At 45.6% G+C, this 26,808-nt stretch overlaps 1 protein-coding gene and 1 non-coding gene across 2 annotated transcripts in view; both read right to left on the bottom strand.

Annotated features, from left to right (window-relative positions):
* Positions 1-8,221: 8,221 nt before the first annotated feature.
* COP1 (COP1 E3 ubiquitin ligase) overlaps positions 8,222-26,808 on the bottom strand; it is a 124,054-nt gene continuing 105,467 nt past the window's right edge. Inside the window, exons 19-20 of the mRNA XM_015635745.3 lie at positions 11,255-11,299; positions 8,222-9,337 (exon numbers count right to left, since the gene is read on the bottom strand). Of these exons, the coding sequence (XP_015491231.1) occupies positions 9,320-9,337; positions 11,255-11,299 (63 nt within the window). The 3' untranslated portion in view covers positions 8,222-9,319. The remainder of the gene's footprint in view (positions 9,338-11,254; positions 11,300-26,808) is intronic.
* LOC117244830 lies at positions 26,105-26,240 on the bottom strand. The gene has a single exon (XR_004498625.1).

Genomic DNA, 26,808 nt, shown 5'->3' with positions numbered 1-26,808 from the left:
GCAGGATGCTCAGAATAAGGGGCTATGGGGGGCTGAGAGCAGGAACTTGCAGAATGCACAGGGCTGTGTGGCTGTGATAAGAGGGAGCAACACGCTGTAAACCAAAGGTGATATTAAAAAGGTTTGACTGTAATCATGAGAGCAATAAACCCTCCAGTCAAAGCCTCCAGATTATCTGCTATCATGCAATGGTTCACTGAATGTAAGCGCTGGCAGGGGTGTGGAGAATGGCAACAAAGCCAAAAAAGCATCCCACAAAACAGATGTGAGCTTCATGCCAAGGCAGCTCAGGTGCTTTATTAGTCCATACCACCAGGGCTTCAATCCTCCTGGGGATGGGCTGGGAAAGCCACTCCCCAGTCCACTGCAAAGAACTCCTTCAGTGCAGTTTGTGTTTTCAAAGGAGAGGAGAAAGGCCTTGAGATGCTCCAGCAGTGGGAAATGCAAGTGGGTGATGTGCTGGCAGCTACAAGCTGTGCTGCCTGTGAGGCTGTGTCCATCTTCAACCCTGCTGGGGAGGAGCAAACACCTTTGCTGTGAAGCCAGTGGAAGTTAGTCTTGTAATGACCAAACAGTTTCTAATGTTTCACATGTGAATAATAAATATCATTATTATAGAAGAGCACTGATGTGAAGCCCAGCTACTGCAGCAGGTGTGTTAAGCCAATGTGCCTGTATATATAATACCCACTAGGAGAGGAGGCTTTTCAGAAAACATCTAATAGACCTGTGCTTAGGGATCACCAGGAGCACACAGGAAACCAAATGGATTCTTTGATTGTGCATGTTAAGGACAGGCACAGCTTTGATGCTGAGAGCATGGAGACACATTGATCCTTGAGAGGGGCACAGAGGATGTGGCAGCTCAATTAAATGTTGGTCTTGTCCACCTTTTTCTGTCTCCAGCCCCCCCTTGAGCGTGCCCAGAAGAGTCACCCGTGGGCATTGCTGAGGTTGGTTACTGCTGCTGGGGGTAAGTGGGTGCAAAGCTGTGCTCCATCCTTGGGTTTCAGGTGCTGCTGGCAGCAATTTCTCTGCTGCTCCCTAATTTCAGCTGCATCTCCCTGCATTTAACAGTCCCTTTGTTGCCAGCCTGTGCCCAGATACATTCCCAAATACCTCTCCATTGTGTTTGAGCCACATGGAGAGAGGTGTCACCCTGCAGGGGCTCTCTCTTCTGAGGGTCCCTCTGGAGCCCAGTGGGAGCCGTAGCCAGGCTGGCAGGGGCAGGGCAGGGCTGTGACAGATTGGCTCTGATGGCAGGGGGCTCTGCCATGCTGCTGTCACCCCCAGCCTCAAAACATGCTGAGAACTGGGGAAGCAAGCAGTGGCTTTCTTGGCTCACCAGGATGGAGACAGCAGCCTGCCCAGAGGACAGGCTGAGGGCAGGAGCAGAGAATTTGGGCATGCAGGGACTGAGAGCAGGCGTTGGATGGAGCATCTCCTTCCTTTGGTGTCCTGAGGTTCTTCCATGCAAAGCAAGGTGGAAATCACCCCCTGCTCTCAGGGCCAGCCCAAAAAGAGGGTTTATCTAAGCCCAGACACTTGTACTCTGGCAAAGCACAAGAGTTCCCAGCTTTCTAAATCACACTGGGTGCTTTGGGACATTGTCTTCCCTGTTTTCTTCCCCCTCTGTCCCACTGCTGACAGCAGAAGTGCAGCAGCAAGGCCTTAGATGCTCAGAAATGTCTGGAGCCCCTGGTCAGACAGCTCCAATCTGATTTTTGTCCCCCTTTGCCTGTCCGGGATTACAGTAACACTTCATCATCATTTAAGCATCATCATCATGCCTGTGATGAGCCTTTCTCACCCATCAGCAGTGCCAGACACACAGACCATCTCCATCTCCAGAACAAACAGCCCTAAAAAGCACAGGCGAGAGGCAAACAGCCTCTGGGGGCTCAAAACAAGTGATTGAAGTTCCTTGAAACCTTCTTTTGGAAGCTTTCACCCAAATTCCTGCCTCCCAAGAAGCAGCGCTGACACCCCCCCAGCCCATGCCATTGAAACCCATGGCTTTGCAGCCCAGCAGAAGAGGCTCTGCAGGCCCCCAGGCAAACAAGCAGCTGTGAAAAGAGCCACGGGGGAAGCTGGCACATGAGAGATGTCAGTCCCTGGTTAAGTGCAAGGATTTTAAATCCTGATCTCTTATTGCAAACAAGCATTGTGTGCTCTCGGCACAATCACTCCTTCGGTGCAGCCAAGCAGGGATGGTCTCCTTGCCCCTGTGCAGGAGAGGACAAGCCCCCTCCCACCCCAAATTGTCTCCTAGTGCTCCACACGAGAGCCTGGGGGGTGCTCCATGCCTGGGACACACTGGACTGGAGATGGGAGATGTCCCCTCACTGGCTGCACGCTCCCTCCTCCTCTTCCTCCTCCTCCTTCCAGGCCCGTGGGGCACAGGCAGCTTCCCAGCTCGGTGGGAATTGCAGCATACCTCAGTGACATCAGGATATTACAGATTCCTGGGGTTTTTAAAGTGCAAAATGCCCTTTAGCGCTGCTATTGCCATGCACAAGGCTTTTTAGATGTCACAGGGATGTAGTGAAATAATTAAAACCCGTGTTCAGACCTTAAATTTGGTATTAAAATGAAACTCTGCCAGCTCCAGAGCTGTTCAGAAGCTCCACAAAGGAAGGAACCTTAACCCCCTGTCTCTGCCTTGGGATAAGGCCACGCCATTCTGCCTTTGCCAGCAGTTTGGGCACATCCTGAGTGCTTCACATGCCTCTCCAGGTCCCACAGACCCACTTTCCTGCAGGATATATAAACATCTGAGGGGTTGGCATGGAGCTTGTGCCTACTTTACAGCTGGATAAAACTGATCCCAGAAGCAGTGAGGGCAAGGCAGGAATTACGGGGATGGTTCACCACCCCAAACATCTCCTTTGCCAGCAGATGGGGGTGTGGGGCAGCCAGAGCAGCTCAGTGGGTCCTGCCCAGCTGTGGGGGTATGAGGGGATCCTTGTCCTGCAAGGAACCAACACACAGGTACTGGAATTTCCATCACTTGGCTACACACAAGTTGTTAGGAAAAAAGAAGATAAATAAAGATAAATGGAGGAGAGCTGAGCATGCTGGCAACCTTCTCTATCATTCCTTTTCTTCCCTAAGCAGATCAAATTATGACCTGGAATCACTGAATACATATTTTATTATGTGGATAATTTAAAGGATGAGGATGAGACAGAGAATTCATAAGGTACAGTCATGGTAGAAGACAAAGAGTTCCCATTAATCTCCTACAGGGAAAAAAACTGAACAGGAGAAAAGTGGGGGGTGTGGACAGGTTGTAATCGATGCTATCCTCTCCTCTTCTCTCTGGGTGAGCTGGGGCATGCAGGGATGTCTTCTCCACTAACACCAGACAGAAGCTGCTTCAGATCTCACAAAACAGGAGTGGTGCTCTGAACTCTTCCTGGCTCCACTGCCCTTCGCTAGCAACACAAACCCATCGTTTCTCATCCCATTTCAAGAGCCTGGAAATCAGCTCTCCTCCTCCTCCTCAGTGCAGAGCTGGGGAGCAGGGGATGCCCCCCTACCCTCCCCACAGCCCCAGGGAGGGCTGTGCTGTGTCCCTCTCAGGACCCACACCCTCCCTGGGGCTGTGCCATCACGGTCTGCTGGCCTTTGGCCCATTTCAGCCCGGCCTGTCTGGCGCCAGCTCGAGCGTGATGCTCTGCTGACTTTGAGGGGTCAGCCCCACTTTCCTCCCCCCCCAGCATCCCCTGCCCCATTCAGGCATGGCTTGCTCTGCTCTCTGCAGACCAATGCCAGCTTCAGGATGTTTTTTGGTCACCACTGGACCAGGAAAGAGCCACTGGCTCTTGGTGATTGTTTTTATAACTATTAAGCAATAAAAATGACTCTATGGGCAGCTGAGCCCTGGCAGCACGCTGGGGGTGTGAGGGCTCATCCCTGGGGGCAGTACCCTAACACATGCCTCTGTCCCAGAGAAATGGGGAATGGGACAGGAGCAGTTGGCCTGGTGGCTTCAGACCAGCTCCTGCTCAGATCTAAGGCAATAAAAGGAGTGTATTTTCCCTCTTAAACACCTTGAATGGTTTTAGGAAGATTTTGACAAGTCAGATTAAGTGCTGTAATCAAGACAAACTTGTTGTTGAAATAAGGCCCCTAAGGACAAAATCAGAGCTGCTGAGCATTTTCCCCACCCAGCCCACCAGAGACAGGTGCTGGGATGATGCCTGCAGCATGAGTTGCTCATCCTCCAGCAGTCCCTGTCCTCACTGTGGGGTCTGGAGCAGGGGACACACTGGTTCCACTGCCATCACACCTCCATTAGAGCCCAGCACTGTGCCTGTGGCTCCCTGCAGACCCACCGTGGTGGTTGGCCCTCTCTGAGAGAATCCTGCTGTTGAGGGGGGTTAATGATGAGCTTATCTTGAAATGAACACTTCTAATTCATTAATTAAAAGCTCCCAGGGCTGCAAGGGCACACCAATGCTTGTGGGTTTAGGATTCATGTTGTGCTCACACTGCTGGCTCAGTTTCAGCTGTCACATGCTATTACTCAGGCCTGCCAAGGACAGCCTTCACCTCCAAAATTATTTCCCAAATTAATATCTGCCCAAAAGGATCTTATGAGAGACAGTGTGCTCCCCAGTTCTTGGATGGGTGGAGGCACTGGAGGGATTTCAGGGGGGATGATGGCTTTAGAGATGCTCATGGCACTCATACTTCTCTGCTATTCATGCAAGTCTCCACCCGCAAATTTTGGGACTACAACTCCACAAACAGATTTGGGAGACACTAGAGAAGGCAGAACTGAGAGACAAATAAAATCTGTCTCTGCATGCATCAGAGGTTTTAGGCAAGCAGCTATCAGATTGGTTTTGTCCCCTCACTCCCTGAAGAGCTGTTTTCCAGCACAGCCCACTGATGGTAGCAGGCACACTGCAAACATTCTATTCCAGGCAGATTGGAGGCTGTGATGTGTGTGTGGAGCCCTCCCTCACCTGAAATGTTCATGATGTGTGGAGCCCTGTGAGATGCTGCAGTCTAGGAGAGATGGAACCACCTTCTCCCCTTCCCCTGCACACTGCTCAGGAAAGTTCATACTAGTTTTCTTTCTCATAATTTATTCCTAAGAGATATCAAAAACCCATCAATTTCTTTCCACTCCTAGGAAATTTTCCCTGCTGATGTTGGAGGGCAAATTCTTGTTCTGCCTCTGCTGTGTACCAATGGCCAACCATCAGCCAGAGCCAGATTTAACATGTGAAGGCTAAGGTGGAGAGATTTAAAGGAGTTTTTTGGTGAGACCTACTCAACTCAAATGGCTGGTTAACACACAGAGCAGAGAATTCATTTTGCTTTAACCCAACTAACTACTTTTAAATTATCTTAAGAAGAATTTGAAGATTTAACATATGCAAATAGTGCCTTGTAACTGAACAGAGATGAGATGATCATCATTTCAAGAATTTGCAGCTCGCTCTGAAAACAAAATTAAAACAAACCACGAGGTGATGGTTACCAGAAGGCTGGGGGGACTAATGCTACAGGTGCTTCTCCAGGAGACAGATGTGGGCTCTGGGCCTTATGCCACTGATGCTGCTCTAATTTGTGGATTCCCATGGTCTCAAGCACACCTTCCCACTAGCCAAACCTCTCAGATCCCCAGCATTTAAGGTAGGTGAGACTCCCTGACCTTTACACGCTCCACCCATTCACAAGCGCAGCACATGGTCTCCACACTGCTGAGAGGAAGGAAAATTGCTCTCTGAGCTCAGGCAAGGAACCTCCCATGAGGCTGGCCTCAAGGAAAAGCCTTTGCAGGCAGTGGCAAAGGCTGGCAGGAGGCAGGATGCAATCACCTCCTCTGGATGCCTGCCAGGACACCGGGTGCTGCTGACACACAAGAGGAGTTCTGCAAGGCAAATGCCACAGTGAATGCTCTACTCACCCTTGGACTGCTGCAGGGCCTTGCTGGGGATTTCTGACCACCAGAAAAGCAGTGAGAATGGAAAGAGGACTTTTGAGCTGGAAAGGAGTTAATCTGCCTTCTCAATTATCTGCTGATGTCATTATGACCTTCCATAGTTAAACAAAATTACCCTAAACAAACAAGGCTCCGCACTCGGTCGAACACTGGCATTAGCAGCTGGCCACACACACTGCAGGAGAGCCCTGACATATTGATATTAATTTAGATTTCCCATTGACCATCATTTTCAATTCCCTCCAGCACTGAATTTTTTTAGCACTGAGGCATGTTCCTCCTACTCTTCTGTTAAATGCTTTAAAGTTAATTGAAGACGCTGTCTAGCCAAGAAAGGTTTTAAATTCCCTTTCTCAAAAAATCTGACTCACCTAACACCTCTTGCAAGGACACAAGAGCTGGAGGAAAAATGGTCTAGGGCAGCTTCCAGTCAAGGGCTTTGTAACCCGTTATTTTCAAAAGAAGAAAGTGAGAATTAAGACTCCAAGTGCCCACCAATCTGCAATTAACTTCCACAAGGAGAGTGGTTAAGTGCTGGGACAGGTTTTCCAGAGGGCCTTGGCAATTTTCTATCCATGCCTGGTTGAGTTGTGAACATCTCCAGGCCCTGAAGCAACCTCATCCAACTTTGAGTAAGCTCTGCACAGGGGGTTGGACCAAAGACCTCTGGACATCCCTCCCAAAGTCAATCACCCCCTGACTCTAAAAAGGCTGAAAACATGACAGGAACCATTTGCTGAGTTGGTGACTAATTAAAAAAATACTGACCACATGCTGTTTTAAAAAAAACTCCAACAGAATTACAGTAATTACATGGGACTTAATTTGTCAACTGTGAAAAGTTACCTGAAGGAAAGAAAATTAAGGGGATTAAAAGAAGGAGCATTACCTCTTGTGACAAAGAGACGAAGACAAAAAATTGCCATCAACTTCTGTTTATGAGCTGCTGTGTTTCTAATTAGGGCCAGACACCAAATTTGCATTTTATCTTGATTGAAACAGAATGAAAACTGAAAAAAATAAAGGCATCCGATGTTAAACAGCTTTCCCTGTTTAATTCAAGGAGTAACCTTACAGCATTCAAAACAGCTGCTTTTTTTCTTCTTTTTTAAAGATCTCGGCTTTGTCAGAACAATTTCAATTTAAAACACGGAGGGATCTTCAAGTGGGGAGAGAGAAGGAATGAGGTCACCTGGCCAACAGCGGCTGCACCAGGCTGGGGTACAACAGCAGCCAGGACACTTTGCAAAATAAATCAGTAGGCATTGATAAACAAACCAGAGGCTGGGGGGAATCCACACCTGAAAGCAGGGGAAGCAGGAAGAGCAGTGGCAATGGATCATCACATCAGCCCTGCCTTTGGAGAGGGCTGGCTGGGAAGGATGCTCAGTACAGTCACTCCCACCAAATTCTCTTCAAATGCAGCAAACTGGAAATCAAACTAATGCCCAGTGGGACGTGTCAGGCAGCTGCCATCAGGCAGAAGGAACCAATTTTGTTTTCTTCTGTCACAGTGACTCAGGTTGCTCATACAATGGAGACCTGCAGGTAGCACTCCTGAGCAGAACACAATCTGGTGTGCTGTCCTCTCATCTTTCCTTCTCTCCTCACCCTCCCCACCACTGACACACCAGAAATGATGGAAGAAAACCAGCATGCAGCATCCACCCCTCCCTTGGAGCTCAGCATCACTTTTCTCCCCACTGGACTGGACTGTCTGAAGCTACTGGCAGTGTCCCACATACTTCTATCTTTGAAGGAGCATAGATGACCCCCTAGAGACATGCACCAGCACTGAACCAGGACAGGACCTGTCCCCAGTTCTGCCACAAGGCTTTGTCCCTGCTTCTTCATTAATACCCTCAAGAGCATCCTTGATCTCCTTCCCTGCTTGGTGCTCAAAGGGTGTGGGAAGATTACACAATCCTCCTGGGAAGATGAGAGTCAGGCTTTTAGCACCTGGAGCACCTGTGCAAAGTCCCTGCATCAATCCCAACCCCCCTGGCATGCGGGAGACACGTCCTGCAGTGAATGAATGAGAAAGGATTCTGTTTGCAAACCAAAACACTTCCCACAGGTACCACTGTCTGCATTGCACCTTTGACACCCACGGCAGGGAAAAGACACTACGCCCACCAAATCCACTTTCAAGCTTAAGGAGTGCTGGCAGCAATCCTGACAGTTTAGCCTGGCTGCTGCTCGTGACGACCGTCTGCACCTTCTTATCTGCTCTGCTCCTGCCAAGAAAGCAACAACAACTCTCAGCTTCATGGTTTATTCCCCCTCCATATGTACAATTAAGTGTATGCATGACCATTAAAAATAAGGCTACTTATATCATGGCTCTGAAACACATTACAAACCAACTCCATCCCCTCTCTTATTACAACATTCAAAATGCTTGGCTTCCACGGTGTGCAGAGAGGGGCAAACACAACCAGACCACACAGGCGATTGAGTGGTGCAGGGCTTTGGTAACTGGATCTAGAAGCTTCCTCTTCTAGCTGAGATAGTCAAACACAGCCAGGTCAGTGGGAGGCAGATCTTTATCCCACGATGTCTTGGCAAGGTCGGTCCAGGTCTCAGGAACTGCAGGCCCCCTCAGCCCAACACGCTGCTGGGGGCAGGTGGCCCACATGGATGGGAGGACAACTTAATTCTCTCCTTTGGAACTGCCCCTTTGGGGCAAGGAAGGGGTCTAAGGAGAGGAGGAAGGGGAAGGTGTCCTTCTCTTCTTGATGACTAGAGGACTTCAGTCTCCAGTGGTGTCAACCTCGGTGACATTTCTCAACATATAATGCATCTAAAAAATAATTAATAATCAAAGGAACAACAGAACCGTATCATGATGGGATTTCAAAGTGAATTGCTTGCATGTCCAGGTAAGGCTTAGAGATTTTCTTTTTCTGGTGAGGATGAAGGAGAGTCCAGATGTAAGTAACTGGAGATGTGCAGCTGAGGACAGCCCTGTGTGCTCCTGTAAGCTCCCTTCACAACTCACTCTGTTCTCTTATGCAACAAGACAATCTTCCAGCTTCAGCTTGTGGCTCAATAAATTTTATTACTCCTTTTTGTTTTTATTTAAAAGAATTTGTTTTCCTATCATAAAAATTAGACAACCATACCACCACCAGCACCAGCAAAGTCTGTGGAATTAATGTTGATGGCAGACAGTTCATTGGTGTTACCAGTGTCTCAAAATGTCCTAGAAAGTCCATAAATGGAAAAAAACCCAAACATGATCGTTCTGGGGAGGAACATCAAGGTGGTTTTGGTTTCTTGTCCCACTGTGGTTCTCAGATGAATACTGTAGCATATCAGCAGGACCAAGTACCTCATGCCTCGAGAGAAAACCCTTCATACCAGCTCCAGTACCTGATTAGTAAGGAAGATGAGACATTTAGGATAGGAATTTATGACATTCATTATTTCCTACGTCAGCATATAGATCACTAAGACAGGACTAACCCTTCTGTCTCCACCCCTTACCCTTTATTCACCAGCATGCAATAATATCCCACAAATGGGAAAAGCACTTGGCAAGCATCCCAATTTTGATGTCTGCTTGTGTGATGATAAATTAGCCATGAAGCAAAACCATCCACAGATGCCTCATTTCCCCTCATCTCAATCACACAGCTCCTGGAAATCTTGCACCAGATATCAGAGCTTTTGTCATGCCAGCTCTCTGTGTTTGTTTCCCTTGTCCAGGCTGGGATGAACAGCAGCCTCTGAAGAGAGGACTAGAGACAGCAGAGGAGTGCCTGTGGGGCTGCCAGAGCTGCACCATTAACCTGGTTTGGCTTTACTGGGAAAAGCTCTAGAGCTGTAGCTCGTGGGTAATGCCCAGTGTGGCATCTGTCCCCAAAGTGGTGGGGGTTTGGGCACACCCAGGCCTTTCCCAGCCCATCCCACCTTCCCACTGCATGCTGTCAAAGGCAAAAGGAGATACCAGAGCTCTGACAGCCCTGGCTGGCTGCACATTTCTCTCTGTCTACCTTCTCTCATTAACAAGCAAAGTGCATGAGCAAAACCTCTCCTCTCTAATCACTGCTCTTGCTGCTGGATTCACTTCAAAATATCAAAAGCGTCTGTGCATTTTGTCCATTTTCCTAAGGAGTAGGTGACCAAAGTAACCATCAACCAATTCCAAAACATGAGATATAAATAAATTCCCTATGAATGAGAGGCCACAGCATTAAATGCTGCAACAGCAGGGGTAACTCAGCCACTTGTGTGTCCTAAAAAAGGGGAAAAACATTCTTGACACACAGTTAAACACAGACCACTTGGGTCTCTCACCATTCTTGCATTTTTGCTGATTTTTCCAGGGTGATTCAGACCAGCAGCTCTGGTACAGCTCCAGAGAACTGCTACTGCCACAGGGATGTGAGGGACAATCAGGACCTCAGCCTCATGACAATGTCAATGCAGTGTAAAACTCTGCAGACAGCAAGTGAAGCCCTTTACCAGCAGCTCCAGAATGCTGCCAGGGGTCTGGGCTACAAGCTTAGGGCATTAAGCACCAAACCTAATGGCATGGTGGAGGTCAGTGCTGCTGTGTGCAATGGGGGATAAAGTTCCCAAGGGAATGGTTTGGGCTGAGTTTGGTACTGCCTTGGATACTGGTTTTGCTTGGCTGATAGACACATAAAGAAGGACAGTCTTTTCACTCCAATCACCTGACATTCCACAGACAGAAATATATTGTACAGACACTCTGGAAGACTTAATTAAAGAGCTGAAAACCTGGTACTGTGTACAGGGAAGGCTGATGCTTTCACAAAACCCCGAGCTGGCAGCTGCTGTCTGTTACCGCCCGTCTGAGCACCAGAGTCAGCAAAGACAGGGAGCATCCCTGCTCATTTCAGAGCTGCTCCAGCCAGCTGCACACCAGGAGCTCAGCTTTCAGCCCTGCTGCATCTGCAGCAGCCAGAGGACAGGCTCAGGTTAATACTGGTGACTTAACACTCAGCCTCTGCTGCCATGGGAGCCAGCCACAGCCTGGGGAGATGCTTGTGCCAGGCCCTCTGTGCTGCCAGGACCCCAAGGAGCAGCAGTGGGTGCTGGATGGCCACCAGCAACTCTTCCACACCCCACTGCACTATTTTCACTGCTGGGGCACTGCCTGCTCACTCCACTGTGTGCCAGAGGCAAATACATCATTTAAATTGCAAACCTCCACAGCCAAGACCTTCTAATGGTTTCTCCTGCCTGTTCAGTGTCTCTGACCTTGCTCTTTACTATCAACAGATTCAAGTGTTTAAAGGCAAGATGTGTAAAATAACTTACCTTAATTGTACCCTGACTGTTAGCAGCAATAAGCACGTTGGACTCCTGGAAAAAAAAAAAAAGAGGCACTATCAGAACCTGCCATTGCTTTTTTCCTCACCCTTTTTTTTGGATGAAGCAGTGGAGAAGTTATTTTTATCTTAAACATTAGAAGTATATCTTATTTCAAAGGGATTTAACTCTTCCTATATCCGAGATGTTTTCAAGGCTAGAAGTCTTTACAAGTTATACTACCTTGAAGAATTAGAAAGCAATAATCCTTAGTGGTTGTACCAAGCTTTAAATCTCCAAAGCAATTTACAAACATGAATTAATTCTCACAGCCTCCCTGTGAAGCAGACTCATAAAAATAATAGTTATTTCATTTTTTTGGCAGCACATGGACAAATATCCCCAGCACACTAACTAAACCAACTAATCACCATTACAAAACTCCACTAGCTCCAAGGCCAAGAGGCTTCAGATGAGTAAAACAAAGAGAAGAGATTAGAGAGCAATAGCAGATGCACCCAGTTTGAAAGGGAAGATAAATAGAGAGGGCTCCAGCCCTGCATTAAGCAGAAAGGCAGCATCTATTTACCTCCTGCCAATGGATGGAGTTGCATTTGGAGATATCCTGGTTGACTGCAAATTAATGGTCTGCTGCATCAGTCAAGCAACCCCCAGGCAAAATCTGGAGGAGAGAGAGCATCTTCTCTCCAGACCACATTCCTCACGTGACCAGCAAGCACAGCTGCACCCTCCCCAGCCAAAATCCTATCCAAGAATCTACAGGGAAATCCACAAGCCTAAGGCACATAAGCACTGGGGTGCTGGCAAGTGCCCCAGAGATGCTGAGGGAGAAACATTGCTCCCAGATGGGTGTCCTGCAGCCATCCCCATGCCAGTAGGTGTAGTGCACGCTGCTGAAGCGCCCGCAGCAAACTGTTTTCTCTCAAGACAGCTGATATATTTTCTGAGACACATTTTAAAATTTCTCTTGCTGCTGCTATCCATCCCCAGACAAACTTGCTGTAATTATCCCATCGCTTAACATATGCATTTTTAATAAACTGGATGACTAGAACACATCCTGCTCCAAAGGGAGTGGGAAGGCTCAACACAGCCCCAAGCTGGCTGCGTGCTGCCTCATCATCAAGTTCAGGACTTTGCACAGCCTCCAGATTTGGGGCAAAGGGAGAAAAATCCCCTTCAGTGTGAAAATCCATTTATCAGGTAAGAGTAGCCTTGTAGTAGGCCATTGGGCTAACTGACACAGATTTGTTCACCCTGGTACAATCATTAGAGGATTAGTTAAAACTCCTGATATTATCTCACTAATGATCCTCCAAGTCTAAGCTCCTGAAAAGAAAGTATATCCTCAAAGGAAGAATATACTGCAATTTCTTTTAATTTGGTGGCTATGAATCTAATCCAGTGAACTGTTCAGCTTCTGGTTAACAGCATTAAAATCAACACCCACTGGGGGGGAAAGCAGATATAAATATTATCCAGGGACCAGGATGCCTGATAGGATTCTGAGAGGGACCAGCAGCGATCTACTGTGCAGTGCAGGAGACCTGAACTCCTGAGTACAGACGATGCAGGGTTTGAATGATTCCTGTTTGCACTGTGAGTGACTGGTAATTCATCCTGCTGCTGCAGTCTGCTGGGGTGCCACTGTAAATGAACTCTGTTTCAATGAACAGCTTTACCTGCTAAATATAAAAATGCCAGAGGGTAATTTACTCTCACTCCCTTGTTCTTCAGAAGCTCCTGGGTGTTGGGGGCTTCTCAGCAGGGTCTGAGCTAATCACAGCTCTGCTGCTTTCATCCACAACCATGAGATGCAAACAGGAGCAGACAGCAGCAAAATTAGCACCAAATCTGTCACCAAACAAACAGTGACTTGCTTGTTAAGGCACTCTAGCACTGCTTCTCCAGGAACACAGCTAAGTAACTTGTTTTTGATCCTCCAAAGAAATGATTCACTTCCTTTTGTGTAGCCTATAAAACAGTCAATATACTCAATGTGTTAAACACCTAAAGAAGTCATGAAGTCGTTTAGATCTGTAGGTTTGTAACTCGTGACAGCTGTGTGCACATTAAACCAATCTTTTTGCCAGGATGTGTATGACTGGAGTCACCAGGACCTCAAAAGAAAACCATCTCCACTGAACTGGCAGAACACCTATTTCCCCAAACACACTACTGTGACTACCTGTATCACTGAGGCATGAAAAACAGGGTCTAAACATCCATTGTGGCTGCATGTTCTCTTTTACCATAACTAATTGGTGTTTCCATACAGGGCAAGAAGGTTTAAAGACCAGCCTTACTCATCCCTTCCATTTCTGCTGCCTGCAGGAGCCAGCAACTCCCAAAGCAGAGGCAGCAGGAACGCTGAAGATCCAGCTCAACTGAGTAATCCTGCTATGAAGAAAGTAGCTATTAAAATGACTCTTGTACACATGAATCTTCTCCTATGAGTGGTCTGCACCTGCAGCCCCTCTTAGCAAGAGAGGCAGAAGGAACAAGCTGCCTTTACTAAAACAAAACTGAAGAAGAAAAATGAACAAACATAGCAAAGATTGAGAGATTAGGGTTTAGTGCCTGGCAAACAGCAGCATTTTGTACTGTGTGGCTGCTAATATCAACCTTTAGAACCTTAGTCTTCTTAATGCAATAGAAAAAGCTCTGGGGACATCAAACTTATGCATCTTCTTGTCCTTTAGTGTTACAAATGAATTAAAAAAATTAATTGGCAAATGTAGGTGCATGCCAGGACTCATGTTAAAATTAATATAGGGTGCAGTTCCAGAACTGCTCTAACATGCTCCAGGGTTGAAGTTCTTGCTAAGACCTATGAAAAACTTTCTGCATCTGCCTGCTTTTCTTTTGGATTGCAGAGATGGCATTATGTGAAATCTGAAGGGCAGTTCCTTGACATGGGAAGGCCCTGACTCCACCACAAATCTGTTATTGCACAGACTGGATACATATTCACAAGGCAGTAACCATTATGTAAAATGAAGCTGTAAATTGGTCTTGAGTGCAAAGACAGACCTGACAGGAGCACCTCTGTCCTGAACCTGACACATCCCTATTTCTCCAGTCTGAATATGACTGGGGCACCCACAGTACCTTCACAGCACTTACCCATGGGATTTGAAGGGACTTTCACTGATTGCACCAAAAAAAAAAAAAAATAAAAATTTTGCAGCACATTTTTGATGGCAAAGAAAAACAAAATCAAGTTTAGGACCTTCCTGAGTATATGAGATAGCTGCTACATTCATCATTCAAAGGAGTTATTCACCTGGTGACAGCTGGGTTTTGAAGCACACTGATTTCCTTCCCTCCAAGATGAGCCCTATTTTGGATGGCCCTGGGGAAGCAATTTGTACAGGAAAGGAACAGAGGAGAATTAAAGTCTGGCTGACTGCTGGTATTCATGCAAGAGTAGTCAACATGAAGACAATCAGAAATGCTCTGGATGTTTGAAGAAACGCAGCTGAACAACCGAAAAGTTGTCAGAGCCGCTCCAGTGCAACAGGGAGTCAGTGACAGCTGAGGTTGGAGCTCTCCCACTCCTTTAGATCTTTGTGTTAGAAAACATTGCTGGGAGGAGAGGATACCTCAGTGATCCCTGATGGACAGCTGTTAAAACCATGCACACCTCTCCTTGAAGGGGACACCCACTGATTCCCAAGTGGACTCAACTCCAGGGAGTGAGGAAAAGCTCTGGACAGACCCTCCACCCTCCCAGCACCTGCAGGGCTCCTCTCTGGCTATCCCTCCTCACCAAAAAAGATGCCTTGCTGCAGCTGAAGGAGCTACACATCCCTCTCACCAGTGGGCTTGTGCAAAATCATAGCTGAGTATTTCAGTCTTCCTCTGTTGACATCAAACCTGTCCCAACAGGGCTCAAAAAAGGGCAAGATGAGCACAAATCACTAACAATTCTATTCCCTTGAATACAATCCTTTCTGAGACCATTCCTGCCTTGCTATCCCACACATAAAAATCCTTGAAGTGGAATTCAGAAGCCCACACTGAAGGAAAAGCTGAAGAGATCATTCCTTAGGATGGATGTGTTTCCAAATTATATGTGTACATTTTCACATGAAGGACTGGAAATCATTTTTGGTCTTTCACCATATTATAATTAGTTACAGGCCATAATCTTTGTATTTCTTTGTTATTTTTTTTTTTGGCACAAATAAAGGAGATTCACCTCAAACTTCCAGCACAGCCATCACTCAGGTAAGCATGAGCTTTCTGGATTTTCAGCTAGGTTTGTTCTATGGAGTCACAAGTAGGGTTCTTAAAGATCTTATTTTAAATTAACAACTTCTCACCTTCCCTCCCCAGCAGATGTTTTGGCTAAAAAATGGCTGTTTTTTCAGCACTTATTCCAAGGAGCTGGAGCCTAATTAAGCAAAGCTGTTGATACAGTGGGAAAGTCACCTGGATGAGAAAGCTTGCCATTGTCTTCTGTTATTTACAGGTAGAATAAAAGTATATAGCTGAACTAAATCTAGTGCTGTTTGTACAGAAACTCCATCATTTAAGTAAATTTACTCCTTCCTTACTGAAGGTGGCAACTATTACCCTGGTGCTGCCTCTTAGGACTGAGCTGCAGACTATCTGCAAGACATATTTCACCAAAACTTTTCCCATCAATGTCACACACAAAGTCTTTCTACACATGTAAATGTGCAAAAGTGGTTCCCCAATAGACCACCACTGCTTGACTGCTCTTCATCTTGTAATTAGCAGATTCTAATGGCTTTTCACTCTAATTCCCCCGAGCCTTGGTTATTTTCTTGTGGTATGACACAAGTCAGTTTTTTGTTTTTGAAAGAAAATTACAAATTCTAACCCAGGAAACACAATGAACCTCCAGCGTACAAAAATCAAGAGGTTTTTGAAAAGCTGAACTGCTAGATTAGATCTCTTCCCAGCAGGACAATGTGCTGCATGCCAGATTTGGGGTTTTTTTTTCCTATTCTTGTGATACAACTGTTATCAATGAAAGGTGCACAGTGGGTTGCCTGAAGTGGTACACAACCCTCTATCTCCCTGTAAGCCAGAATTTACTTTCTATGCCATCACACTCACCTAACATGAACCCCTTCTGAAGAAATTTAAAGGAATATTTATTATCTATACTGTGAACATTAGGCTCAAGAAGAAATTAATTGCTTTATACCAAGTGCTTCTTTAGAGAACAAGGTCTAACATATAAAAGATGTTGTATCAAAATATTTCAGGAGCAGCAACACGCCAACTCTTTAGGTATTAAACCTGGAACAGAAAATGCACACCTAAACTGTGCCTTTTAATCCTTAGGAACTGGATTTTTATCTAATTCCTTTGTACACACACAGATAAAGCCTCTTTAGGCTTATCTGGGCCCCAGAAAAAAATACAAAAACTCAATACATCTGGAAAATGTCTTGTCTGTGCTTCACTCTAGATCCAGCTGTAAATACATAATCTTTTGGGTTTTTAAGTTCACAAATACTACACAATTATACCCATCCAGGATAACAAGAAAAATTCCTAAAATGTTAAGTCACAGATTTAAAGATTATGGCACTCCTTTGACTCACTTTCTGTAGAAAGACTTGCCTACAATCATTCATAGGCACATTGTAAAGCTTTTTAGAAAAAGGTTTTCAAACAAATCAGTGTTTTCATCATCCTACATCATGCACAGTTTACAGCTTCCACACAAGATAAAGTGCATGTCAATAGGAAATGTGCCCAGGTAGAAATTCAGCATCTCCTTGAATCCCTTCCCTTGTTTTTCAGCAATTCCAGACTTCAATCTCTGTAGCTGGGATGCCTTTATCAAGTTTTCTGACACTTCCACATCTGGCATTTCTAGCTCCAACTCAATACACATGACTACAGGCCTTTTTCCTACTCTCTGAAATACTCTTCTCATTTTTGGATTTTACAGCGCATTTTTCTCCTTCTATTCACACCAAACCCAGCACAAGAAGACGCTGTATCACTGGAAGCTTATTTGTTATCATACATAGCCAGGTCTGTATTCACAGCTCATGGGTGCCCTGAGAAGAGCAGTCCAAGGCTTGCTCCAGTGACACACTAAAATGAGCAGTAAGCTGTCTCTCAGCCAAGTGAGAAACCCCTTTTCCTTAACGTGCCCTTTTCATTTCTGCATGTAGCTCTCAAGAAAACAGCATCAACAAGGCAACTGAAGACAGGGCTAGAAGAAAATAGAACACATATCCAGTGCTGTACACAGACATCAGTTCCCTTGATTCTATTCCATCTTCTGAATTCAAGATGGAAATGGAGGCCAATGAGACTGATGGGAAGAAGGCAAAGAAAGCTCTGTAAAGGCAGGAGAGCCAGCCAGCAAAGTCCACCCCAGGTACTGCTGATATATTACAGGCAACTGCCTCTGCAATTTAGTCATTCTAGAACAAAACTGGTATTGACGAGCATCTAATTTATTTAGAATTCAGAATGAGAAAATCTCATTAGACACTGATTATTCTGCATCTACTGCAAAGCAAGATACACAGCTCTAACAGCTCTGCACACTCCCCCATCAGGCAAGGTAGGCATACCTACATTAAAACCAAATTATTCTGGCGTTAACCCTGCACCCCCAAAGCACAATTCCCCTCCTCTCTGTGTGGGAATATTGAGTTCCACTGCCCATTTATCTGTGACAGGGTCTCTAAAGCTACTTGTTCGTATAGTCATAAATCCTGGGATTTCAGATGATCCCTATAAACAATATGCTCAAGACCTTGAAGGAAGTGGCAGCAGTATATAAATACAGCTTATAATAAGCATTCAAGAAACCTATACATAAACATGCAACACATTAATATCAATATTGCAAAACCACAGGAAATGGCAAGGCATCAGTTTAGTGACAACAGCTTTTAGCATCAATTCTTTTTAGACTTAAAACTCCCAAATATTCATTTGGCAACACAATGCTGTACATTGTTTGACAACTGCACAGTTTAAGACCTGCATTTCTACTGCCAATGTTGTCCCTCTTTCCCTTCTATTGCTTGTTGCAGTCAGTCATTACATCATGCTGGAGGTGATGTATTTAATCTCTCCCTAGCCAAGGTCAGGCTGCCCTGCCCATCAGTGCAGTGTGGGGCAAAACCAAGCTCCAGGGTGTTATCATTAATATTGCTATTGTGTATGTCTCCCTTCCAAACTCACATCAGAAACAAAATGTTCAACCTGGAGAAACAGCCACCGATCTGCACGAGAGTATTCTGAAATATCATCTAAATCTGGTACTTTAGATGTTGATTTTTGCAGACCAGTGGCAAACCATCAGGGATCAGAACTGTAAACAGAAACCAGTAGAATGTGAAAAGCCTTTTCTGTTCAAGCTACCCTGAATTAGATAAGACAAGCAATCCACCCTACAAACATGAGAGTTAATGCAGCCCAGTCCCAAAACACAGCAAGGACCACAGCTCCCAGCTGCTCAACTAGGAAAGAATGGATGCAGAGACACTTATGAGAGAATGTTCTCCCCCAGAAGATGGCTGGGCACTGAAACAGGCTTTGCAGGGAAGTGGTCACAGCACCAAGCCTGACAGAGCTCAGTATGTGTTTGGACAGCACTCTGATGCATGTGGTGGGATTGTGTCCTATGCAGGGCCAGGAGTTGAACCTCATGATTCTTGTGGGTCCCTTCCAGCTCATGATATTCTGTGATTCTATCCCAGCTCTTTGGTCCTCTTGAATTTACAGTGTGCTCCCCTTGCCCTTACTGTGAAAGGCAAACTTCAATCTGCTAAAGCTCTGCTTCATGTTCAGATGGCTCTGTCATGCCTCTTTCACACTGATGATGTGCTTCTCCCACCTCTCTTATCTTCTCTTTCTTCTTCCTTCTTCCAAGTCAGTGATTTCCAGCTCAACTGTACCCAACACTCTTCAGCTCCCTCTTTCAAATCATCTTCACACTTGAATCAGCAATTCCCTTACTTGTGCAAGAACACTTGGATCTTTCCAAGCCCATCTGTTCCATATTTTCCATGGCTTTTGTATTTGTGGGATCATTGTCCCTGGCATGGCATTTCTCATCAAAACCATACTTTCAGTACTCTGTTCTTGGCTTCAACTGCCTCTTCTACAGTACTATGTACATCCTCCCATCTCCTCATCCTCCTCTAGTGAATTCACATTTAAAAATCCTGCTTACAACACAGTTCCCTTTCCCTTTCCTTTCCCTTTCCTTTCCCTTCCAGCAGTGTGCACATCTTCCTTGGGGCCAGAAAGGGAAGAGATGATGAAAGGGAAGAGCCTTCCTTTCTGGTCCCAGTATCTAATCAACCAACTGTGTCTGCTTCTAGAGGCTGCCTTCCCTTGGTTCCTGAACTCATTGCTGGGCAAGGATGACACATTTATTCCCCTGGGCCCTGCCTGGGCTGTCAGCTACAGCTCATTCCCACATCTAAGAAACATCTGCCTAGGTAAAACCCCAGAGGACAAAAGGATATAAGCAGGCAGAAGCCTTATGGTTAGGGACTGCAACCCCTTGTTATTTTGTGGGAACAAGCTGCCACTGGGCGAGGAGCATCCAACTAGAGAAGGTGATCCATGTCAGCAGCTTACAAATTCACACATGCCCCAGATATCCTTGCTTTCATGCTGTTTCCTGATACACAAGAGCTAATAGTGCACATCAGCTGTTCTGAGCTAGAGCATGGTCCTCTTGAAGGCTGACAAATGATTTCCAAGTTGGGCCAAGAGGGATCACTGCTATGTGACATGTCTCCTGTGCTCTATAAAGCTCAGCAAATCGTTGATGCTGCCAGCAGCTGGCCTGGGCCAGGCACCAGAATTCAGATCCTGATATTAAATCAGTCCCCACATAGAAATACCACAAAGGAAATTATTAGCTGGTCCAGCTCCTGCTTCCCTTCCCAGTGCCATTTGTTTCAGTTTCTAAATAGCTGAATGGTAACAGGCTTAAGCCTGTTGATCCAACCACCCTGATGATAATATTATAAATTATTAAGTCTTAGTTCTCAAATGCCAATAAATCATTTATATGTGCACATTTAATTAACAATCCAATCAGTAAAAACAACTTTGCATTCGCACCGCACGTTTTATCAGAGGAACCAAAGATGAATTACAACATTAATTAAGCGTAATAAATGCCCTGCTAAGGTAGTGAAGTATTATCTTACATGTGGGGAAACCGAGGCAACAACTTGGTGGATTTGCCCAAGGTTAATCCAGATGTTCCCAATGAGGTTTTGAACAAAAAAAGGCAGGGATGAAGACTCCTGAGGTTTAACTCTCTTCATAAGAATTCTTGTTGGAACTGCATTATTTACTTTCTTGCTGATGATGGGAAATCCATTCCAGTTGCATTCCTCTCCCAAAAAAACGTGAGGCACAAACCCCTGCAATCAAGCATGCTGAAAAGCAGCCCTGAATTGTGACAGCCAGCCAGGTGAGGCTGGACACACTGGCTCCAGCATCATCCCCAGCTGAGGTTCTGAAGGACACGTTATGACCTTCCCACACCACAGTTCACACCTAAGCTCCTGGGATGCTGGACACTTACCTGGTGGCCTGAGGTCCTAGGTGAGTGTCTGGTACCTCCCAGGTGCTTCAACAGCTCAGCAAGACCTTGGGGAATGTCATACCAGGTTCCCATGCAAACAGAAATTCCTGAATGACACAAGCTAACCTCTGGAGACAGAGGTCTTGCAGGTGTGTAACTGGTGGGAATACATATTGGCCACTGCTAGTGGGACAGGCTGGGAAAAAAACCTTCCTAAACCCCTCACATGATGCTGTTCCCTCAAGGCAAAAGTGGAAGAACAATTCATCCATCACAACCAGAGATGGTGGCAATCAATACAGGAAGATGGGTTAATCACAGGTGATGTCAGGAATGATTAAGGAAGCCAAGCAGAGCCAGGCTGGCTGGGTGAGCATAAGGGAAACACTTTGGCAGAAACTCATGAAATCAATTTATTTAAAACTGATAATGGATACATACTCTGCTGCTGTTCATTTTGTATGGTTGGCTGTTAACAACCTGGGGCAGCCAAGCTGTCTATCTGGGCAACCCCAAATATGTATGGTGGGGAGATGTGGCTGGGAGCCAGGTGCCCACCAAAGCCAGTCTGCCACTCACCTCCCTCAGGTAACACAGGAGACAATAGGGCTAGAGTCACTCTCCAATTACCATCACAGGCAAAACAGGCTCAACTCGGGGAAAATCTGATTGATTACTGACCAAATCAGAGTAAGATAATGAGAAATAAAAGAAAATCTTAAGAACACCTTTCCCCCACACCTCCTTTCTTCCCAAGCTCAGCTTCACTCCTGATTTTTTCTATTCTTTCCCCCTCAGTGACAGAAAGGGACAAGGAACTGGGGCCACAGCTCATCACATATTGTCTCTGCTGTTCCTTCACTTCTCAAGCAGAAGATTCCCCAAGCTCTTCTGCTGCTCCAGTTCTCCCACTGGAGACAGTTCACAAACTGCTTCAATGTGAGTCCTTCCCATGGGCTACAGTTCTTCACAAACTGCTGCAGGGTCAGCCCCTGTGTGGTCACAAGCCCTGCCAGAAAACCTGCTCTAGAGTGCAGGCACCTCTCTCCACATGTCCACAGGCCATTCTGGGAGCCTGCTCCAGTGTGGGCTTCCCACAGGGTCACATCCTTCTTTTGGGCATCTACCTGCACTGGCATGGAGTTCTCCATGTGCTGGAGGTGGATCTCTGCTCTCTGTGGACCTCCATGGCAGCAGGGGAACAGCTACCTCACAGGCTGCAGGGAATTCTCTTGCACCTGGAGCACCTTTTCCCCCACCTTCCTCACTGAGCTTTGGGTCTGCAGCAGAATTGTTCCTCCCATATTCTCACTCCCCTCTCCCTGATGCAGTTGTGCAGTATTTCCTCTCACCTCTTCTTAAATACATTATCCCAGAGGTGTTACCAGCATCGCTGATGGGCTCAGCTTTGGCCAGCAGTGGGTTCATCTTGGAGCTGGCTGGCACTGGCTCTGTTGGACAGGGGAAAACTTTGGGAAACTTCTCACAGAAGCCACCCCTGCACCCTCCTGCTACCAAAACCTCAACACACAAACCCACCTCTAGTGAATCACATCTGCAGATTGTAGTTTCTTTACCCCATTCAAATGAAAGCCACCTCTACCCCCAAGACTGACCAAAAAAGGGTCAGCCTGAATTCTGACATCTTTAGTTTCTATGCTTTATCTGTAATAACATCCCTCAAACATACCCAACCATTTTTAAGTGGGACCCCACCACCAAACCAAAGCCAAACCCTGATACAACAGTATCCTAAACCAATCAACTTCAAATGTTCTGGACATGTATTTAAATCCTGACCACTGCATTAGTGGGTCTCAAAATAATGTTGCAGGGGGACTTGAGTGCTCAATAAACACATTAATTCTTCTAAATGTTTTGCTTATTCCAGCTGGAAAAGAAGGATGACGGACTCACTGCATCTGCAAGCTTTCTAATTGTGTTACTGCATGGGCCAGAAGTCTGGCAACCATGGAAATCAAAGCCTGCACTTCTCTTTAGGCCAAGAACAGTATATTTAATACCAACAGGAATGGAGTCACAGTTTCAGCACTGAGAGTGCTGTCTGAGGCAGGGGACAACAGTGTATGTTAAAGCTGAGGCTGCAGGCAGGGAGTGTGGGGAATTAAACATCCATGGGGCAAGCAGGGCTACAGTAATAGGAAGAAATACACCAGGAAAGCTAAAAATATCTCATCCCTGGAGGCTGCTTCCACCCAAAGGGCTGCTTGGTGGTAAGAACAGACAAGAGAAGGATATCTTCAAGGTGGCCCAGCTTGTAGCTGCATAAACCAGTATTTATATAAAAAGATGTATTTCTTTTTTTTTCCCTTTTATTTTCTATGAAACACACATGTGCCACAGAAATGACATCATCAGGGCCTGGGAAGATAAAAGAAATGATAAATGATTTCTTGAGGAGAAAACTCAAGGCACAAACATTAATATTAGCATGCAGAGAAGCTTCAAGAAATTGTACCTATACTAATGCTATTTATAACATATGCTGATTTGGGAAAAATGACTTTGATTTGAGGAATGAAAGTTTAATTAAGGTAAAACAAAAGTTTCCATTAATCTTGATAGAACTCACAATTTGCTGCTCTCCTTCACCATCCACTTCAGCTAATGCTATAACAGGATCAAGAGCAGCCCTACATACCTGAACCCTCCTGCAATGCAGACAGGGCTGGGCAAGCTGCACCAGAGCACGTGGCCTTCCCCAGACTTGGGAAATAGGACACTTTGTCTCCTCAAGATACTGTTCCAAAAATGCCCTGAGTGCAGTGGGCACATGTTTTCACTAGCCAAGACACACAGGAAAATGAAGAAAAGATGTTGTTGAACTTGAGAATGGCAAAGAAAAATGGTTTAAAGCCTAAGGCCTGCAGGCAGGTTCTGATGACTTGCACTTCATGTCACAAGCACAAGTTTTCTCTTGAGCAGGTAAAATCTTCTCCTTGTGTGAATTCCAGTCAGAGTTTGTATTAAAAACATTTCCTGTCTTCTATTCCCACAGCACAGGTAAGGATAGGGCAGCAGAGCAGAGTATCTTCCCCAGCCAGCAGAACCATCCCCTATACACCTGTGGCCTAGAAGAGGTTTAGGGCTGGCTCGGCTCACAGCCAGTGAGGGCTCTGTAAATCTATTATAACTGTATGTAAGAGGGAGCTGACCTGAACTGTGTCAGGGTCATGCCTGCAAAGCTGCTTGGAAGAGAGGAATCTTTGCTTTGTACACTCAAAGGTGTTGGAATCTCTGAAAAGATCTATCAAAGCCATTTTTGTGGGTCAGTTTTCAAAGTAAAGCCACAATGCAAACTATCAGCTTTCATGGCAAAGTTATATGGCTGGTATTGATAAAAACAACAAAGTAAATTGCATTTTAATAAGGTCTGATTGTACATAAAAGGTGAAGAACTTCATTAAACAGAATCATGCAGAGTACAAATAACAGAGATGAAGTTGCTTTCAATATCCTACTCCTGATGCTTTCTCCATTGTATTTATATGAGGGGGGAAGGGAGTGAGAAGACAGCTATGCCTTAGGCACTAAGCATGATGAGAGTACAGCTTCATTGCTTTAGTACAATAAATGCAAAGCATGGCATCTTCCCTACTTCGTTCTGCAGAATGAACTATTCAAAAGATAATAATGAACTTTGCATCGTCTAGAGGACTCAATTGTACCTTCTGCCTGCTTCTCTAACCTCAGCCATCTAAAACACTCCTGAATCCAGAAGCGTGAGGGAAAACAGCAACTAAAATTCACCCAAGAAGTCAGAAATCACTGGGTCATTCAGTTGTAGAAAAGCATTTTAGATTTGAAAACAAAGGATGCAAAAAGAACAAACAAGGAAACCCACCAAGGACTGAGATTAAAGTCAGAAGCAAATACAGGATGCCTTAAGTTCATTGATTGTGAAAGAAATATCCAAACTCAACACACAATTCATACTAGACAGTAATTCTCTGTTCCTTCATTCACCTTCCAACTTTCCCTCTCCTCAACTTGCTCATTCACCTTCCTGCAAGTTACCCTTCCCTAAGGAATACCAGGAGGCAGCCCCTGAATTCTAATTGCATTTGCTATTCTACTAAATTCCATAGATTTAAATGGGCAAAATTAGCTGAATTCACCTATCAGGCATTCTTCACAATACCAGAGGAGAAGCTACCTGAAGCTGTAGATGGCTTTTCTTTTGTTTATGGCTTTTAAATAATTCAGAGAGGAGCTGTCAAGTTGAATCTACAAAGCTCCCTTGACTTTGGACTTGTGCTATCAGACTGCTTGCCTATTGTTTATAAAGACAAAAAGGAAAATGTTATGGGATCATATGTCTGCACAGGAGAGGAGTCAAGGACTAGGAGAACAAGGGCTGTCAGGACAGAAGTCATAAAAAATACAGATGGGAAAGCAAAAGTAGGCAGTAGGTGAGATACAGATGTACCAGCAAAGCAGCAAGTTGCCAGTTTGGTTGTGCTATAAATACGCAACACTCGCAGTTTCTTGTGGAATATGATGTCGTCCTTTAGAAAGGAAACCCCCAAATGCAAATGGTAACTTTAATTAGCAATTAAAAGCCCAACTTCCCAGCTATACAATTGCAGCTGCCTCTCCCAGATCTGTCTCACTTTTGCAAACCCTTGACAGCTGCCAGGCAGTGGGCCAGCACTTAATAATCATTCCCAAACCTCAGACAGCACAATTCCATCCTTTCTTTCCAAGCTCTTTGGGCAGACAAAGACTTACTAGGTCCTACCTGGGGACAGCAGCAAACCACAGGTGATGGCCCCTGGCATCCCAGGGAGTTCATACATTTCAAGGTGCCTTTTAGAAGTTTTTCTTTTAAAGTGACTCTGTGGCATGCACAGTTCTGATGGGGTTTTGCACAGTCATTTTCAATCAAAGCTGCAAACCTGACTTTAAAGCAAATGACTGTTTCTCGAAGCAACAAGAATGGAGAGGAGAAGGAAACCTCAGGACATGCAGCCTGCTCCCCTCACACACATCCCTCCAACCAGAACACAATCAGCTCTACAGCCAGTTTGCTAAACCTAACGAGAACTTTAAAAAAAAGAGCATTTTAATACAAAACCCAATAACTATGATTACAGTCTTGCTCTAAGCTACTGAGCTGGATTAACACTTGGCAATTATACTTAGCTGTGGATGCTGCAAACAAAATCCTGCCCAAGGGTTGTCCCCATGTGGCAGGACACTGCAGCTGAGGATGCTGCAGGAGCCCCCTTGTTACACTGCAGGACAACACACGTGTAAGGAGGGGAACGATCTGATTTAGTTGGCTGTCCTAAAGCAGACAGAGACCTCCACTTTGCTCTAGGAAGACTGCAACAGTGGACAAAACAATATTTATTTTGCCCATGACTGGTCCCAACTGGTCCCAGCAGCTTCCAGTCCTAGAAAATTTCATTACACCAGTCTTTCATACACTGGCTTTTATCCTGGGCTCCTCAGTGTATCAAATCCTAAATGAAACATGATGTAAGGCATGCAAATAAGGCAAGGAAGAGAGGACTCACATAATGGGAAAGTATCATTAAGTGGAAAAGTTTAACCCAGAAGGTCAAAATCATTCTAACCAGAAGAAAGAGATGCTGCATGGGGCACACTCACGCCCAAAATCCTTAAACGTGGCACTGATGGTGCCTTTCTTACTCACCCAGTGATTGCCAGCCAACAGCAGGGCCTGGAGCTGCAGTGCCATCATTACCAAGTCCCTACATCTCTTGGCCTTGGATACACTCCTAAACTACAGGGAATAGCTTGCCAATGGTGTGTTGTCTGCCAGAGTCCCTACAGCAAGATGCTGCTTCACCAATCCCTGACCTGGTCCCCTTTTCTTAAAAATTATTTTAAGTGAGGCATCTGAAATAAGCAATTCCAGCTCCCAAATTCTACTGGTTAAAGTCTGTGCTCAGTCTGTCCCTGAAATGAACACAGGGGCTGTCAAGTT

This window comes from Parus major, chromosome 8, assembly GCF_001522545.3.
Source record: "Parus major isolate Abel chromosome 8, Parus_major1.1, whole genome shotgun sequence".
NCBI classification, from domain to species: Eukaryota; Metazoa; Chordata; class Aves; order Passeriformes; family Paridae; genus Parus; species Parus major.
Note: the sequence above shows the minus strand (reverse complement) of the source record. Positions and strands in the feature narration are given on the sequence as shown.